At 37.9% G+C, this 15,758-nt stretch overlaps 1 protein-coding gene across 1 annotated transcript in view; it reads left to right on the top strand.

Annotated features, from left to right (window-relative positions):
- The window catches only part of DTNBP1 (dystrobrevin binding protein 1), a 69,064-nt gene that overhangs the window by 48,090 nt on the left and 5,216 nt on the right, over window positions 1–15,758 (top strand). The window contains exon 8 of the mRNA XM_005149880.3: window positions 14,924–15,079. Coding sequence (XP_005149937.1) covers window positions 14,924–15,079 — 156 coding nt within the window. The remainder of the gene's footprint in view (window positions 1–14,923; window positions 15,080–15,758) is intronic.

Raw genomic sequence — 15,758 nt, forward strand, 5'->3', positions numbered from 1 at the left:
TAGAAATTTTAATATATAAAATTAATTCATAAAATAAACTAATTAAATATATCTACACGTTTTATTTAAGCCAGATTAATGTTGTGAAAAAAATCTCTTATTCTGAATAATAGCATTTTACATGAAAAAAAAAACTAGCATTTTACATGAAAGCTGGTAGTTTGGATTTTTTGAGTGAAAGAAAGGAACTAATGAATGCTTCATGAAAATATACAATCTTGTATATATTCTGTGGTTGGTTGTGTAGAACTTATTGCTTTCTTGACTGATGCACTAAATTTAACAATTTTATTTTGAAAATATAGTTTTCATTTATTATCGAGTGTTAGTGCTTTTTTCCCTACTTCTGGACCAAAATTTCATCACCTTATGGTTAGACTCCTCTCTCTGTGAAGCAACAACTGTTGATATTGTATTTACTGTGTATATAAACACATATATTGTCAGGGAAACTTGTTTATTAAACAAGCACACATGAAAAATAGCTTAAAAGTAATATAGGCAAGCATGATTCAAAATAGGCTTTTTAGGAAACACCTACTGTTTTATAGAGCATGAAATGGTAATGATGATGTTACTGTGATTCCTTGTGCATACTTCAGTTATTATTAGTCACTATTGTAAGCAGATTTGATAGGTTGCAAAAAAATTATTATAGGTTGAAGTTCAACACTTGATGAACACCTTCTTAGTATATCATTCCTGGAGGCAAATACTTGTACCAACAGAACAGTATTTCTTGGTTGATTCTCACACCTACCTCAGTCCTTGTTCATAAGTTCTAGTATATTCAGGAATGAATAATGAGGGTGATGTGTGTACCAGGTGCCGCCTCTGGTGTGTTTGTCTTGAAAGACATCATGGTCATGATGTTAGTCCTGTTCCAAAGGTTTGCTGTCAGCCAAGCCCTGGGACAGATCAGATCTTTTCAGTGTTAGTCTTGTGAGGAGTTTGTGCTTCAACTGCTATTCACTACTCCATCTTGCCTGTCTCATTTGTGTTTTAAGAGGCATCACAAAGTCTAAGCATCAAATGTATAGATTCCATAATATTGTTTGTAACTCATTTCCATCAAATTTAATATTTTATTTAAAAAATAAATTTTGGTCTTCAAGACTGTGAATGAAATCTTCCCTATGTGAAGCTAGTGAAATCAGATGTGGTGTCATCTGTTGGAGTCTGCAGCAGCATCTAAGAGATGAGAAATACTCTGCCTCAGTTTCTGTTGAAAGCTTAAAACTTAAACTTCATAATTTTACTTTTATGCTGGTATCAGATAAAAATACTTTTGGTTGCTCTGGAAAGGAGGCAACAAATCACTTCATCTATGGAAATTTGATGCTGTTAGAGCTGACAAAGCACATATATGATGACGGGAAGGAGAAGGAAACAGGGCAGATATAATGGTGGCCTGAAGGCAATGTTTTCCCACTGTCATGCCGAATGTGTTGTGAACAAATAATTCATATTTAATAAAGGTCATATTGTGTTTTAATGATCTCCTCCTCTAAAACTAGTGGATGGTTCTGCCTTTGAGAGGCATGTTATGCAACCTTAGATATAAAAGAGAAAAATTCCTACTTGGGCTTCTGGATAGGATCAGTATACCTCTGCTTACGGTTTATCTTAATGCATTGAATTGTTACAGGTGTGGGTGGCTATACCTGTTGTAAAGGTATACTATGTAATTTTCATTGCTATAGAAAATGATAGTGCAGAGAGGATTTTGTATGGAGAAATAAAGTAACAGTTAAGAAATTTAACCTTTTCGGAAATCAGCTGCATGTTTACACTACTCAGGAAATGTGCATGTGTTATGTGGGGTTTAAAGTACTCGTGACTAATTACTGCTAAAATATTCTGAAAATAAAATTAAAAATGCAATTAGTAGAGCCTTATACATATTCAGGAGATAAGGAAAATATTATAAATTAAGTATTCTGTATTTGGTTGGCCTTAAGATTGATGTTTTTAAACTGCATACAGATGACAGAAGTTGATTGATACAGATGTTAGGGGAATTAATTCTTCAGTTTATACTGTATTGCAGCACAAGCATAAGTAAGTGCTTGCTGCCCCAGGATGTGGCAGGAGATGTTGAAGACTTGTGTGACATGTGTGCATTGAAAGAAAAGAAGATGGGGGAGAGGGTGAGAGAGATTTCATGTAACTGCATGTGTTGAAGGAATGATCTCATAGGTAGCTTATTTTACAGGTTTAACAGCCCTAATTACATTGACTTACCTCTTCTGTCAGCCTCCTTCCTTTTTCCCTTCCCCCTTGTGAGTGCTTTTATCAGCTTCCTGAATTTCTGCTTTTTATTCACTCCTCACTGTCACTTTGATGTCACTGCATCCTTTAGGTGGGTTTTCTTTGTTTGCTTGCATAAGATAATGTATCTGAGGTGTCATCTGTCACTTTCTTTTTACTACAGGCACAGGGTTTAGTCATTGATGGTCACACAGTATGTGCTTTCTCCCTTACTTGTAATTGTTCCTACAGTCTTTTGGCTTTTTCCTCTGGCAGAGTAGGTTCAGTAGCGTGTATTTCTTTAGTAACACTGATTTTATTGTAGCGGCTTTTTGTTCTTGGTGTTTGGTATCAATATGGCTAAGTCTTCTGTATCTCTGTTTTATATTTCTCTCTCCTGGTTTGTACTGGTTTTTTCCTCACCACTTGTTTAATTTCTACCAGAGTGGAGAAATCCAGAAGAAAGGGTCATATCTTATTAGCTGTGTTCGGCAATCTGAGTTGTCAGTTGCCCTTCCCCTCTGCCGCTGCCCAGTCTTCATTTCTCTGACTTTGTATCTCTTTTCCTTTCGTATTTCTCATTTAGTGTTCCACTGATGCATTAGTAACATCACACATCTGCTTCATCCTCTCCCTGGTTTGCTCTGTGTGTGTGTTTCTCTTTTTGTTTTATACGCATTGGTGTGCTGAGCTGAGCAACTGATAGACCTAGTAAGTTACATATTGCTTTAGTGATGATTTCTCCTAATAAGAAGCAGGTGTAAAACTGTGAACATCAAGTAAGAAAAAAGTCTTAGCTGCTAAGTACACTCTTTTTATGAGGATACAGATGACCTGGTTAGTTATGTTAACCACTGAAACTTCTCTAGCTTTATTTTATTCCAATAAATTAATCTATTAATCTCAATTAATTTAATTACTTAGGTCTTGCACACATGAGAAAAAACATGTTAGTTTTTGCACAACATGTTTAAACCAGCCTAATTCAGTACTTGAAAAACGAATGTTGCATTCGTGTAAGTCAGTTTGATTTGAATAGCAATCTTCAGAAATCAATTTATCTCTGGTAAGGTAAATGAATATGAGCACAGGTTCAGATTACACTCTTATTTCATGCCTGATGCTGCTATTGATGAATTCAAGACTAAACTGCAAAAGCAGTTTTGAGTGAACACGGTTGCCATTACAGGTTTAGCTGGAGCTGACAATATGGTGGCTGTCAATTTCACACTTGATGTCAAGTCTGTGTCAGCTGTAGGACAGATGAGACAAATGCACACACACCAGAAGAGTTTCTTCTTCGGAATTGTTTCGTTTGGGAGAGTTATTTCTGTACCCAGCTACCAGTGCTTTCTTGGTGTGGAAGTGTTAATTTGATCTAGTACCATAAAATCACGTTTATTGTTTGGGTGAGCAATGGTCACCGTTGACTTTGCCAATATCAATGCACTAATTTGGTCGGGTTTAGAAATTTAAAGCATAAATTTCAGAGTCAAAATTTGAATACTGCTGATATGTTGTGACTTGGTAGCCTCCCTTCCTATTAGTAGCACGTGTTGGCTACCATATGGAGTACTGAAATCCTGGAAAATGTAAAGCATGGAACATTTGTCAGGGTTGGAAGAAACCAAAACAGTAAACCCAGCCACACTCTTCTGTCATAGTTTACAGACCATAGGGAAGGTAGGGGGTTTGGTTTTCTTCCTATCTGCCTGTGTCATAGAGGTTGTTCTTCAAGGTTTGTCTTTAAATGCTTTAGAAAAAATTATGTCAAAGTTGCAGAAACTGTTCTGAATTAGCAGTAGAATTACAGAAGTGCTTTGACACTATAGACAAAAACAACTTTGACAGTTGTAAGTTTGAACCATTTAGAACAATGCTGCTAGAAGGCAGAACTTAAGTCACCAAGGCAGTGGTAACAGATGATCTTTTCAAGACTTTTTTTTTTTCCTTTTTTAATGTGAAAATACTTATCTTAGATGTTTTTCAAGGTAATAATAATAAAAAAAATCTTACAATTAAACTATTTAAAGATATCTAGTATTTGGCAAGTTGGAAGCTTTGTCTGGGTTATTTTGTGTTAAGATCTTTTCTTTCTGAGCTATAGACCATTTATTATCATGTAAAAAATAAAATGAAGAAATGGAATGATTTTGAGTACCTGAACACTAGACGCGTGGAAGAAAGCTTAAAATGTTTAATTAAAAATTTAAAACTTGATATCCTTTCCTTAGAACTGACATATCAAAAATTGCCTTTCCTCAGAATCACAATTCATGTCCTGACTAAACTGTTTTTCACATCAGCCATTTTGGTTTTAAAGATAAAAATCTTCACTAGAAGAAAACACAGTTACATATATTTCTGCACTTACCATAAGATGCCCTGTTTCTTAATACGTAATGCCTTTCCATAATAGAAAATGAGGAATTTTAACTGTGAAAATGTAGACATATATTCAGGAAATACTGCTTTATGTTCAGCCACGTTGTTCTGTTTGAAATGTAGTAAAATTTTTGTTTTGGTTGTCATCATTTTATTGTGCCTGTGTAGTTGTAACTATCCATTTGGCAGAATTTAAAAGGAACCCATTAATTGAACAACACCTTTGTAAGAGAATATTGTAGTTTGAAAACATCTATCTTACAGTTATAGGAAGTCTGGAAAAGACATGCCATGCTAATGCTGCAAATTAGCTTTTCTACTAAATAGCACTGTTACAGGTTCAATATTTTAAAAGAATGGTGGCATCTTTGTTTTGCATTTGAGAATAAATAGGGATTTTAAAAATAAGTTGTTTTATCATGACTGGTACTCTGTGTCTAATGAATATTCAGGACTACATCTATTTAAAAATTCCTCAGCTGGTAAAACATCTCTAATAACTATTAGTTCCCTCGTGTTATTCTGTAGATACTGTTCAGATGCTTCTGGATGCTGGATTGTTAGTGTGAATGGTACTTCAGATCTGGTTTTCCTAACCATATCGTACACAAGTGTTTAGTCACCACTAGGATGTCTAAAGATACGCTGTAGTGTGATTCATTTTGTGATATTCATTGAACAGGGTTGAACTGGACTGGGTTTGTAAACTAATGGTCTTTTTTCTTCTTAACTTCTGAGAATGAAAAGAAATAAACCCAGCAGTATCAGGATGAATGAATAGTAGGGTTTTTGCTTGTGTTGGAGAAGTTGTTTTGACAGTAAGAGCGGAAGAGCAAATAGACTGAGTTGTCAGGAAAAAAAGTAGTACTTCAAGTGTTCTGTGTGTGCTGCTGATACAATGGTTGGTTTATGGTCATCTTCAAATACTACTGCCTGTGAAATTTTGACATTGTAAATAAGTCTTCTATATGAGGAAGAGAGTGATTTCACTGCAGTAGTCCTGCAGTTCGGAGTACATGAAGACTTAAGTTTAATTTGTGATTTTTTATTTATTTATTTTTTTTTCCTCCCACTGTTGTACTTCGCTTAAAATAGAGAGAAATTGCAAAAACCTGCCAGTGCTTTCTCCTGTTCATTCCTAATCCCTGGTCCTTTCGTATTGATTGAGATCTACTCCAGACAGGTAGACATGCGTGTTTTAGCATAAGCATCTTGTATGCGCCTTCAGGCACAGAATGTGCATTTCTTAAAGTGATCTATTTGTTGCTTGTTTAGAATGCACTCTGTTAAAAGCTACTTTTAGTAACCAGACCTTAATGTTCTTAGCTCTAATAGAAAAGCACTGCTGATAACCAAGAAATGGATCTTGCAGTTGATTGCAGTAACAGTCACAGACTTTGTGCTTTCAGAACTTCAGTTTGGTGACCAATTCAGATGAGAGAGGATTGATGATTTGGAATGCTTTCCAGCATCAAATACTTCAAGTATGATTTGAATTTGTAAAATGGTCTCCTTCACTATTGAATAAAAATGTTTTTAAGAGTTCTGATGGACATAGATATTTCAGCATTGTGTAGTGCTATTTGCCACACGTTTCTAAAGCACATCTGTTATCAAATGTAGTTTACATAATGCATCCTGAATGCCTGAGATGTGGAAAAAAACAAACTCTCTTGCAAGTAGTTGCATTTTTTTTGTGAAAGGTATTTTGTCTTTTCTGTTTCTGACAGAGCAATCACTGCTTATGTTAACCTAAGATTTGTATTAAAGCATGGCTTATAAAAGTCCTCCTCAAGTCTAAAATATGTCACTGTCAATGTAAAGTAAATTAGATTAGACTGAACTGTACTGAGACTACGAATCTCATTCCTTTTGGTTCTAAAGCCTGTAGGACTCTTCAGCAGGCTCTACCCCTCCCTTTGGAGAGAGAGGTATAAATTCCATGTTCATATCAGACAACTGGTTATTCTGAAAACAATATATGGAATAAACACTTTTTTTTTGTTTCAGGTGTTAGGAACCAAGGCAATTATTTGTTCACCTGCAGTTTTTTGAGGCAAGATTTAGTTAAGTGCCAAATTGTATTGCTCTGCATATCTAAATATGGTTATAATTTGTGTAAAGAACAGTTTCACCAAAGCAAGGGTTTGACACTTGGTGGTGTTCTTAAGGCCAAGTAAAAGCTGATACCTGCCAACTGATTTGCCATGTTGTGGAACCCATATTTTCAACGTGTGCACAATGTGTTGTGACAGCAAAACAGTATCTCATAATTTATTTATGTATCTATGCATGCACATAATTTGATCTGGAAGGCAAATACCTCAGAGTTGTGCAAAGGTTAAGATTAGCACTATTTCTGTAGCAGCAGAAGCCATTTGTCTGTCTTTGAAAGCCTTCCAAAGCAAAGGTGGTTATCTTTTTGGAATGGAAAATAGTCATTTTTTTCGATAGGTCAATTTGTACTCGGTTGATGGGATGTTATTAATCTTATTTGACTTTTGCAAACGTGAATAGAATACTGCAGTGCTGTGGTTTCTATTATAAGTACTTTGGGTTTAGAGTTGCTGTTGATTTGGTTTTCCATTTAAAAATGAGTATTTTTGAGATAAGACAGGAAAAACAATAATTGCAGAGAGTATGCATTAAATACAACTTTTCATGACAGTAGACTAGTGCTGAGTCATTTGAACCGTTTTTAAGTATAGTTTCTGTAATAGTGGGATTTTTCTAGTGTGTGGCTGGGTTTTTAAAGGCAGATTCACAAATCTGGCTTTAATTCAGAGTCTTCACAAATAAATCTATATGTACTGAAAATGTGTGTCAGGTTTATTTATAGAGAAAATACATACTTTACAGCTTACTAACAGAATTATTGTTCTTACAATGCCATAAATGGCAAATTTATAGGGAGGCAAAAAAACAAGCATGTGAGCTCAGATAGTTGCCACTTTGTTTATTTTTTCTTACTTTCTGTGTTAGGGACATTCAATTTAATGTTATTCTTATCTTGTCACCTTTTCTTCTATATCAGTTGGATAGAGACCTGACTAAATGAGGAACAGGGGAGTTAGGAGACCCTCTTCCTAACAGAACCTGTCCTGGTGTGAGTTGAGGAGCGTTTGTGGTATTTCTATCCCACTAAAGTCATGTTGCTAAATCCTGTCTTCTAGAAAGACAGCTATTGTCAGTGTTCTTGGGCCTATAAATGAAATTGAATGAGGAAACTGGAAAATGGTGGACTGTAGATTTGTTAACCCAGAAGTAGTCAAGGATGAGCCTGGAGAGAGAATTCCCCACTAAAACCTTTATTTGTAACATTACTGTACTTTGCAAGACATGCATTTGCTCATCTGAAGGTAGGAAAATATTGAAGCAAGTGTGGAAAAAAACTCTTAATGTGCTGTAGAACAGTATATCCATCATGACTTTGACTGTAGTTAAAGCAAATTAAAAGAATTCCAGAATTGCTGTTACCAGATCTGCAGGCATGAAAATTTGTCTTCTTTTAATCTAAAATAATTCAAGAAGGTGCCAAATACACTCAAGTTTCAGGATGTTTTTATTAGAAACAATGGCCCAAAAGCATTCGTACTGTTTCTGAACCAGAGTAGATCTAGCTCTAAAATGAGAGTCACTTAATGCTGCTGTGGACAAACTTGCAGAGGAATCCTCAGCTGGTGTATTTTTAAGCTTGCAGAGAGTAGAGAAGGGTAAAAGCAGTATAAAGGATACAGTGTGCCATATAGTTGCTATGTACGATGGATGTTCTGTTTATTTTGTTGCAAAAAAGTACAGTCAGGCAAGGGAGGAGGATTTAAGCTCTTACATATAGCTTAGGATGCTCTAGGCTTGTCTGAACCCCTACACTAATTACAGTGTGAGCCATGGTAATTGTTGAAAAACTCAAATTCAAACTGGGTGCAGTCTGCCCATAGCTTGGGTGTATTCTCATCTGCAGTAACAAGGCACTGGCCTTGTAATACTTTACAGGGCTTTAAAATGTGGAGAGCACTAAAGGGAAACTGAAAATAGAATGAATGTAAATGCAGTAGCCTTTTGTTTAGCTGACCTAAAAGATCCTAGTTCTGTCAAGTTCTAATATTCTTTTCACACACTGTGAGGCATATGATTATGAAGTTTGTGTGAATTTTATTTTATACTTGTGTATGTATTTACATTTTTAGAACCCTGTTCAAGCATCTGCTGTTCGCAGGAGCATATTTTTAGTATCTCTTAATTATGAAGATTTCCTGGTAGCCAGACAAGGTTTTGAGTTAGGTGGAAACCTTTTCCCAAGCTGTGTTTCCTGTTGCATTGGTCGGAAGCCGCTTCTTCCTCCAGGTGCTGCTTTAGGAACTGGAGTCTTGGCATACACAGGCAATTATTTTCAGTGGTTTATTCTGATGTTTATTTAGGCATATTCTTTATTATTCAAGGATGTCCACCAAGCACTTTTTTAGAGGGGATTTCCAAGGTAAGCCAACTGGTTGGAACTGCTTATTGGGCAACTTAAAAAATAATCTCTCTGCACGGGTAAAACCTTTGCTTTTCCTCTTGACTAGATTATTTGTGAGCCAATTAGAGTTCTCATATGCTGATGCACACTGTGAAAACAATAGTTAAAAATTGTCAAGGAATACATTTTAATGACTGCTTTTCTTAAAGAATAAATACTTTAATAAAAATAAGTTTGGTAATCTTAATTTTAGCAAAATATCCCCTTAGGAAAGTGCAGGCTTCTGAGAGTTGTCGGGCAATAAATATCATTTGGAATGATGTACATTTTTTCCAACAGAGATGATCTTTCTGTCCAGTGAAATCCTGACTTTACAATTTAGTGAATCAGGACTTAATTTCTTGTTTTAATTGTAATTATTTAAATATACCTTTGGTTAAAAACCAAGTACTTTTTAAATAGACTTAAATCAGTGTTTAAAAAACACTTTCGTAGTTTTCACTTGTTTTCTTTTCACTCCTATTTGGAAGAAAGACTGTGTGCACCCAGTTCACATACTTACAATTGATTTTCAAGTTTTGCCAACAGTCTCTCCTCACTTATCAGCAAGTATAGTGCAAGAGTGCTCTGAACTTCCGCCATCATATTATCAAAATACATTCTAAATTCTGTCAAGAATAATTTAAACATTTTTTTGAGGAAAACTGCATTCTTTGAAGTGCTCCCCAGTGTCTTGCCTCACTTTGATATTTTTACTTAAAAGGGTATATAATGAGGCTGTTGCAAATATAAGTTGCTAAATTATAATGCACTTGAAAAGTTACTTGGCTGAATGCCTGTCTTCAGTTGTCTGTTTTGATCTTCTTGCTCTGATTTTTGAAGGCTTTCAGTTGTTCAGTGAATAGCCAGCTTACTAATAGTTTTTTGACAATCTCACACAATATTCTTGTAGCCAAATTACGATGTCGTGGTCTGGATGGATGGGCAACAAGATGGATAGCTAGTAGGCTCAGAGGGAGCAGTTATGGGTCATACTCTACCTGGAGGCTGGTAACAAGCAGCACACAGGTCTTTTCCCTGGAGGAGGTGGTGAAGGGCCCTCTCCCTGAGTTTGCAGATGCCACCAAACTGGGGAGATCAGTTGATACAGTGAGAGCAGGGCTGCCATCCAGGTGGACCTAGAGAAGCGAAGGAGTGGGCTGACAGGAGCCTTAGGGAATTTAGCAGGTAGAGATGCTAAACCCTGCACCCAGGCAGGAGGAGCCCTGCGGTGAGACCCGCTGGGGATGAAGCTCTGTGGAAAGCTTCGAGAGTGCAGTGGGCAGTGAGCTGGGCCAGAGCCAGCAGCATGCCTGGCACCAGGGGAGGCTGCCACTGCCTGGGCTCTGTGAACGGGAACGTGGCCAGGAGATCAAGGGAAGGGATTATCCTCCCCTACGCAGCATGCCTACATGCAGGGTCCAGTTTTGGACCCCCCCGTACAGGAGGAACATCAAAAACCTGGAATGAGTTCAGTGGAGGACTGCTTGAAACTTTGATATCTTCAGTGAAAGCAAAAAACCCTGTGAAGAACACTTGCATACATTTTATGGCCTGGTTGAATGAGTCTGCTAAGACCAGATGAACTATAGAGGGGTGGGGAAAAAAGGGCACTTAGTCTAAGCTCCAGTTCTTGTGTTACTGTGTCTTTCCCTCTTTAGACCAGCTACATTTCTGGATTCTAGTTCACATAAGAAATATGAAGTAACATAATAAATGAATTGAAGGAAAATAAACAGATTGTATAACGGTATGAAAGCACCAAAACCCCATTGCGGTTGCCATTTGTACAACATGACACCTTTCACTTTCGCATTAGGTCTATGGGATGTGTTAGCAATCTAAACCAGTGCTTTCAGTTGCTGATTTTTGGTAGTCATTCTTTTAATTGTGTTATTTGTAACTGCAATTGGAAAATGTATAACAATGTAGATAATGGTCACTTGGAAAATGGTCACTAGAAAATGGTCACTTGGTTGGTCAGACATGTGGCAGAATTTTAACTTGTAGGAAGTGTCAGTCAGGCATATGAACCATATCAGGAAATGGTGCCCTTTATACTTGAGTTATATGGTTATAAGCTACTGTATTTTGCTCCTTTGGAGTCTGGATCTTTTTCCTGGAGTCCTGTTCAAATGCTTAAGATGTGGAAGGGGTTTGTTCTCAGAAATATAGTTCATTTATAAACAAAAATATTCTATAAAGTCAGTAAGAAAAAAAATCTGTCTTCAGGTCCTGGCTTTAATAAATGTGTCTTGTAATAGGAATGCAGTGTCTTAGCACAGCTGCTGGCTGCAGAATCAGCTAAGATGTAAAATGAGATGGGAGAGCATGGACCTTGCACCAAATAATAATGTTGTATTCCTAGTCTTACCTTGATTTCTGTGTCTGTAGCTGTTTGTACAGCTAGGTGGTGATTTCCCCCCCAGATAAAAGGCTGAGGGAGAAAAGTGCCCATAAAGATAATTAATGCATTAAGGACTACATTTGCGGCACTGAGTTAGTTTGTTTTTCATTGACTTTTAAGAGCACAGGGCAGTCATTTTTAATGACTAGAATTAGCTGGTACAGCTTTCCAGGTCGTGTTAGCTGATCTAGGCAGAAGCAAATGATGACTTGATGATTACAGCTTTTTCTTGCATTGAGGTGTTTGGAGAAGTGAAGTCATCCCCAGCATCGCATTAGGGGTGCGCATACGCAGAGGCTGCTTCAGGTGGAGTGACTGGTTCCAGGGTAGAACCAGCTTCTGTGCTTCAGTGCCAGCAGAGTGAGTTCAAGGCTCTGGAGAGCGTGTTGTTCAGCAGCACTGGAGAAAATGAGGTTTTGTGGCAGATGGAAGTTTTGTGGACAAGCGATATCTATCTCTTTGCGTGGTCTTTGGAGGAGGCAGGCTGTCAGTTATGCTGTGTCTGCCGGGGAGGTGAGCTGTGGGTTGGCCATGGTGTTGTTGCTGGCGGTGGTGCAGAAGGCTGTATGTCAGCACTTGAGTTTCCAGTTCTTAAGAAACATTCTGCCTACTTCTAGTTCTGTTCTCTTAAAAGGCATGGTTGGTGTACAGCTGAAGTTGCCTTTTCTTTGGTTTATCATGGCAGCTCCTGTAAAGCCGCATCTCATTGTGAATTAGCTTTTTCTGTGTCTTTTTGCTCTGAGGCACTGGAATGGATTGCCCAAGGAAGTGGTGAATGCTCCATCCTTGGCAGTGTTCAAGGCCGGGTTGGACAAAGCCTTGAATGACATGGTCCAGTGGGAGGCATCCCTGCTCATGGCAAGGGGTTGGAACTAGATGATCTTAAGATCCTTTCCAACCCACATTATTCTGTGATTCTATGAAGTGTGTCAGGTCTCAGTTTGCATCCTTGGGGAGAATTCATATGTGGACATGAGCAGTGTATGATGGTATATGGATGATACTTTGATCTTTCTTAGACACTTTCTTAGAACTCCTTTGTTGCTGGCTCTGTTTAGCATTTTATAAACATGTAAAACTGCACATGGATTATGAAAAATATAATTCTGAATAGTTTTGTCAAAGAAACAATACACCCATCTTCTGTGGCTTCGTGTTTGACTGTTAACTTCATCTAGCCATCCTTATAGCTTCTGATAACAAACAGAAACCCCAGATGTCACAGTTTGGTTTTGCTTAGCCTAGCAACTTCTGTTACACCTGGCAGAGCGTGAAATTGTGCAGCCAGGTTCTTGATGTTAGCTCTCAATAACTGACTTTGGAGAGCAAGCCTGTGACAACCCTTCAGCCAATGTATTCTGAGTTTCCTCAGAACTTGTCAGCAGAGCAGGCAGCTGTTACTATTTAGCTTTGGCCAGTGACAATTTCAATAGTTAAGAGAACATTTTAGGCAGTGTTAAGAAAGAAGTTGTATCAGTCTCATGTTACATGGATGCTAGCTCTGTTGTAGGGTTAAAAATATCCTGAACTACCAATGCAGAGTGCAAAACTGTCAGAATGTATTATGAGGAAAAGGAAATTTCTGTTGTCAGTGAAAGCCACTGGCGTTTATTATTACAATTGAATGGTGTTTCTTCATCATATGCAATGTTAATAATTGCTCATCATTCAGGACTGCAGTGAAGTGCTTCAGGGAACCCAGAGACATCATACATCACAATGTAATTGATATTGAAGACTTGTTGACTTAAAGGAAAATGCTTTCATTATCATACACTGATGTTTTGCTTCTTAAATCTGCTTTGAAAAAGAAAAAAAAATCAACTTACTGATGTTTTAATGGCTGTTTCATGTATCAGTCCATTCTTATGGCTCCTTTTGGCAACTATCACAGCTCATTTGCTTCTGTATATGATCTGTGACCTTGATGCAGGCAACAGAGTGAATTACTGCTCTCTGATGTTTTTGCCTGGTTTAATATGTTTTTTTTTCATTTGGATAATAATCTCCATGATGGTAAATGCTTTTCATGAATTTCCTTATTGTAAAATAACATTAAGATAACATTTACCCTGGGAGGCTAACAGGATGCTTGTCTTAGATAACCTTACACTCTTTCACATAAATCCATGTGAATGTCATATTCTAGCTGTGTCTATCTGGTGTGTGAGAGCTTGGATATTTTTTACCCAGCAGTATTTGCTGGAGTTTCCCCTAATGGATAGAACACAAGACCAGCAGCTCTTCTCACTGCCCTATCCTTTCCATCAACAGCTCAGATAGCAAATCCTTTTATCGTAAGCAGAGAGCTTTGAGAACAGCGTAGAGAAAAGAACAGAGAACTCTTGAGAGGAAGGTTCCAGTTTATGTGTTCCATTCCTCCTAAAAAGATTTGTTCTTTCTTTTTCCCCTAAAGCATATTCTAACAATGCTCTGACTGGATTCTTTTCTATGGCCAGTCAGTGACTCCTGTGGAGCAAAACAGGAGGGAAGGAGTTCTTCTAATCATATACAGCCTAATACGTCTTTCATTGTAGGAGGAAAGAGGAACTACTGGAGAGCCAGCATAGATATGTCACTCTATGTCTGTACAAGCTATACGAGCTGACCTTTCTGCTTGGTGTCACATTCGTAATTCCTTGTAGTTGGCTTTGCTTTTTTGGTGTCAGTATCATCATCTTTGGGCACATTATTTGCTGCTTTATACAGAGAAGCCCCTGTATGTTGTCCTTAATGACTGTGTGGTGTTGTCACTGAAAACAGTGCTGTTTACCTACCTCCTGTCACAGCTTCTGTGGATATGTGCCTGTGTGACATGCAGGATATTCTTCAAGGGATTTTTCTAGTCTGTCTGAAGGCTGACAAAACCAAAACCTCACACGCATGTGCACACACACATGTATGTATGTGTATTTGTATGTATGTACATATAAGCACGTGTACATCTGTATCTTTCCACTTGTGCTGTGGTAGAAATATGCTGCAATGTTTAAATTGAAACTATTAATGTTGTGTATCAGGTACATGAGAGCAGAAGCATCATTATCTGATAGCTCTTGGGGGCAGAATTGTAACTCCCGGTTGTTGATGGACAGGGCTTGCAGGCGTTGCTGTTTATACAGTTCAAGAAATCTGCATCTTGCCTCAAGATGAATAGCTCTGACATCACTTTCATGTGAAGGTTAGGCTGCCTAATATAGTATTCTTATCCTGCCAGTTTTAAAATACAGTTGCAAAGCGCAGAAGGCTTCTTTTATAACAGCCTGTGTTAACAGTCTGTAGTAACAATCTGTCAGTATTGAACGGGTTCAGTAGCTTTTAAATTCTGAGAGTCAGCGGGATATACATGCAATGTTTTATTTGTTTGTTTCTTTTACACTCAGCTGAGCTAGATGCTGAACACGCACAGAAGGTTTTGGATATGGAGCACACCCAGCAGATGAAGCTAAAGGAACGTCAGAAGTTCTTTGAAGAAGCCTTCCAGCAGGACATGGAGCAGTATCTTTCTACAGGATACTTGCAGATAGCAGAGAGGCGAGGCAAGTTTTAAAATACCTTCTGTGGTATTTTACACAGATTTAAAATACCTTTTGTGAGTCACGAACTCACAACTTGGAGAACACTGTTGAGGGGTCAAAGTCAGCAGCAGTTTTAATGCTTACAGATGGAGCATTGCAGTGCCTCAGTTCTTCCTCAGTGGAACCAAAACTTCAGATTGGCTTTTGAAACAAGTTTTGGGTTCCAGGATAGCTGCATACCTTAGAAGATTAATCAAACAGTCTACTCATTGTCTGAGAAATTGCAGAGCACTGAAGGATGTCTGGAATAGCGCTTTTCTCTGCAGCTGAAGAGAGCATCCATGTCTATAAAGATGTGGGTGGAGATGGCCCCTTCTGTCCACCAGCGTTCCAAAGCCTGGGATTGTGCCTCAGAAAAATTGCAAAAGTGCAGATGGAAGCTCAGTGTTGTATTTCAAAACAGTTCCGAGGTGGTAGCTATTTCCATGGTCTGTGTAACATACAGGAGTGTGTGATTTAGGCCATGGGAGATCAGGTTAAGCTCTCTTTCTTATCAGATGACTCAAGTCTGGCACCTCCTGACTAGCTGAAGCACAAGAATGCCATAGACATCCATGTGGGAGGTATCCATCTGTTGGGCCAAAATGCCTGCAGCGACTGTAGGACAAGAAAGAAAGCAAGCAGGAGACTAAATCACTCA

The sequence above is a fragment of the Melopsittacus undulatus genome, chromosome 1 (assembly GCF_012275295.1).
Source record: "Melopsittacus undulatus isolate bMelUnd1 chromosome 1, bMelUnd1.mat.Z, whole genome shotgun sequence".
Lineage (NCBI taxonomy): Eukaryota > Metazoa > Chordata > Aves > Psittaciformes > Psittaculidae > Melopsittacus > Melopsittacus undulatus.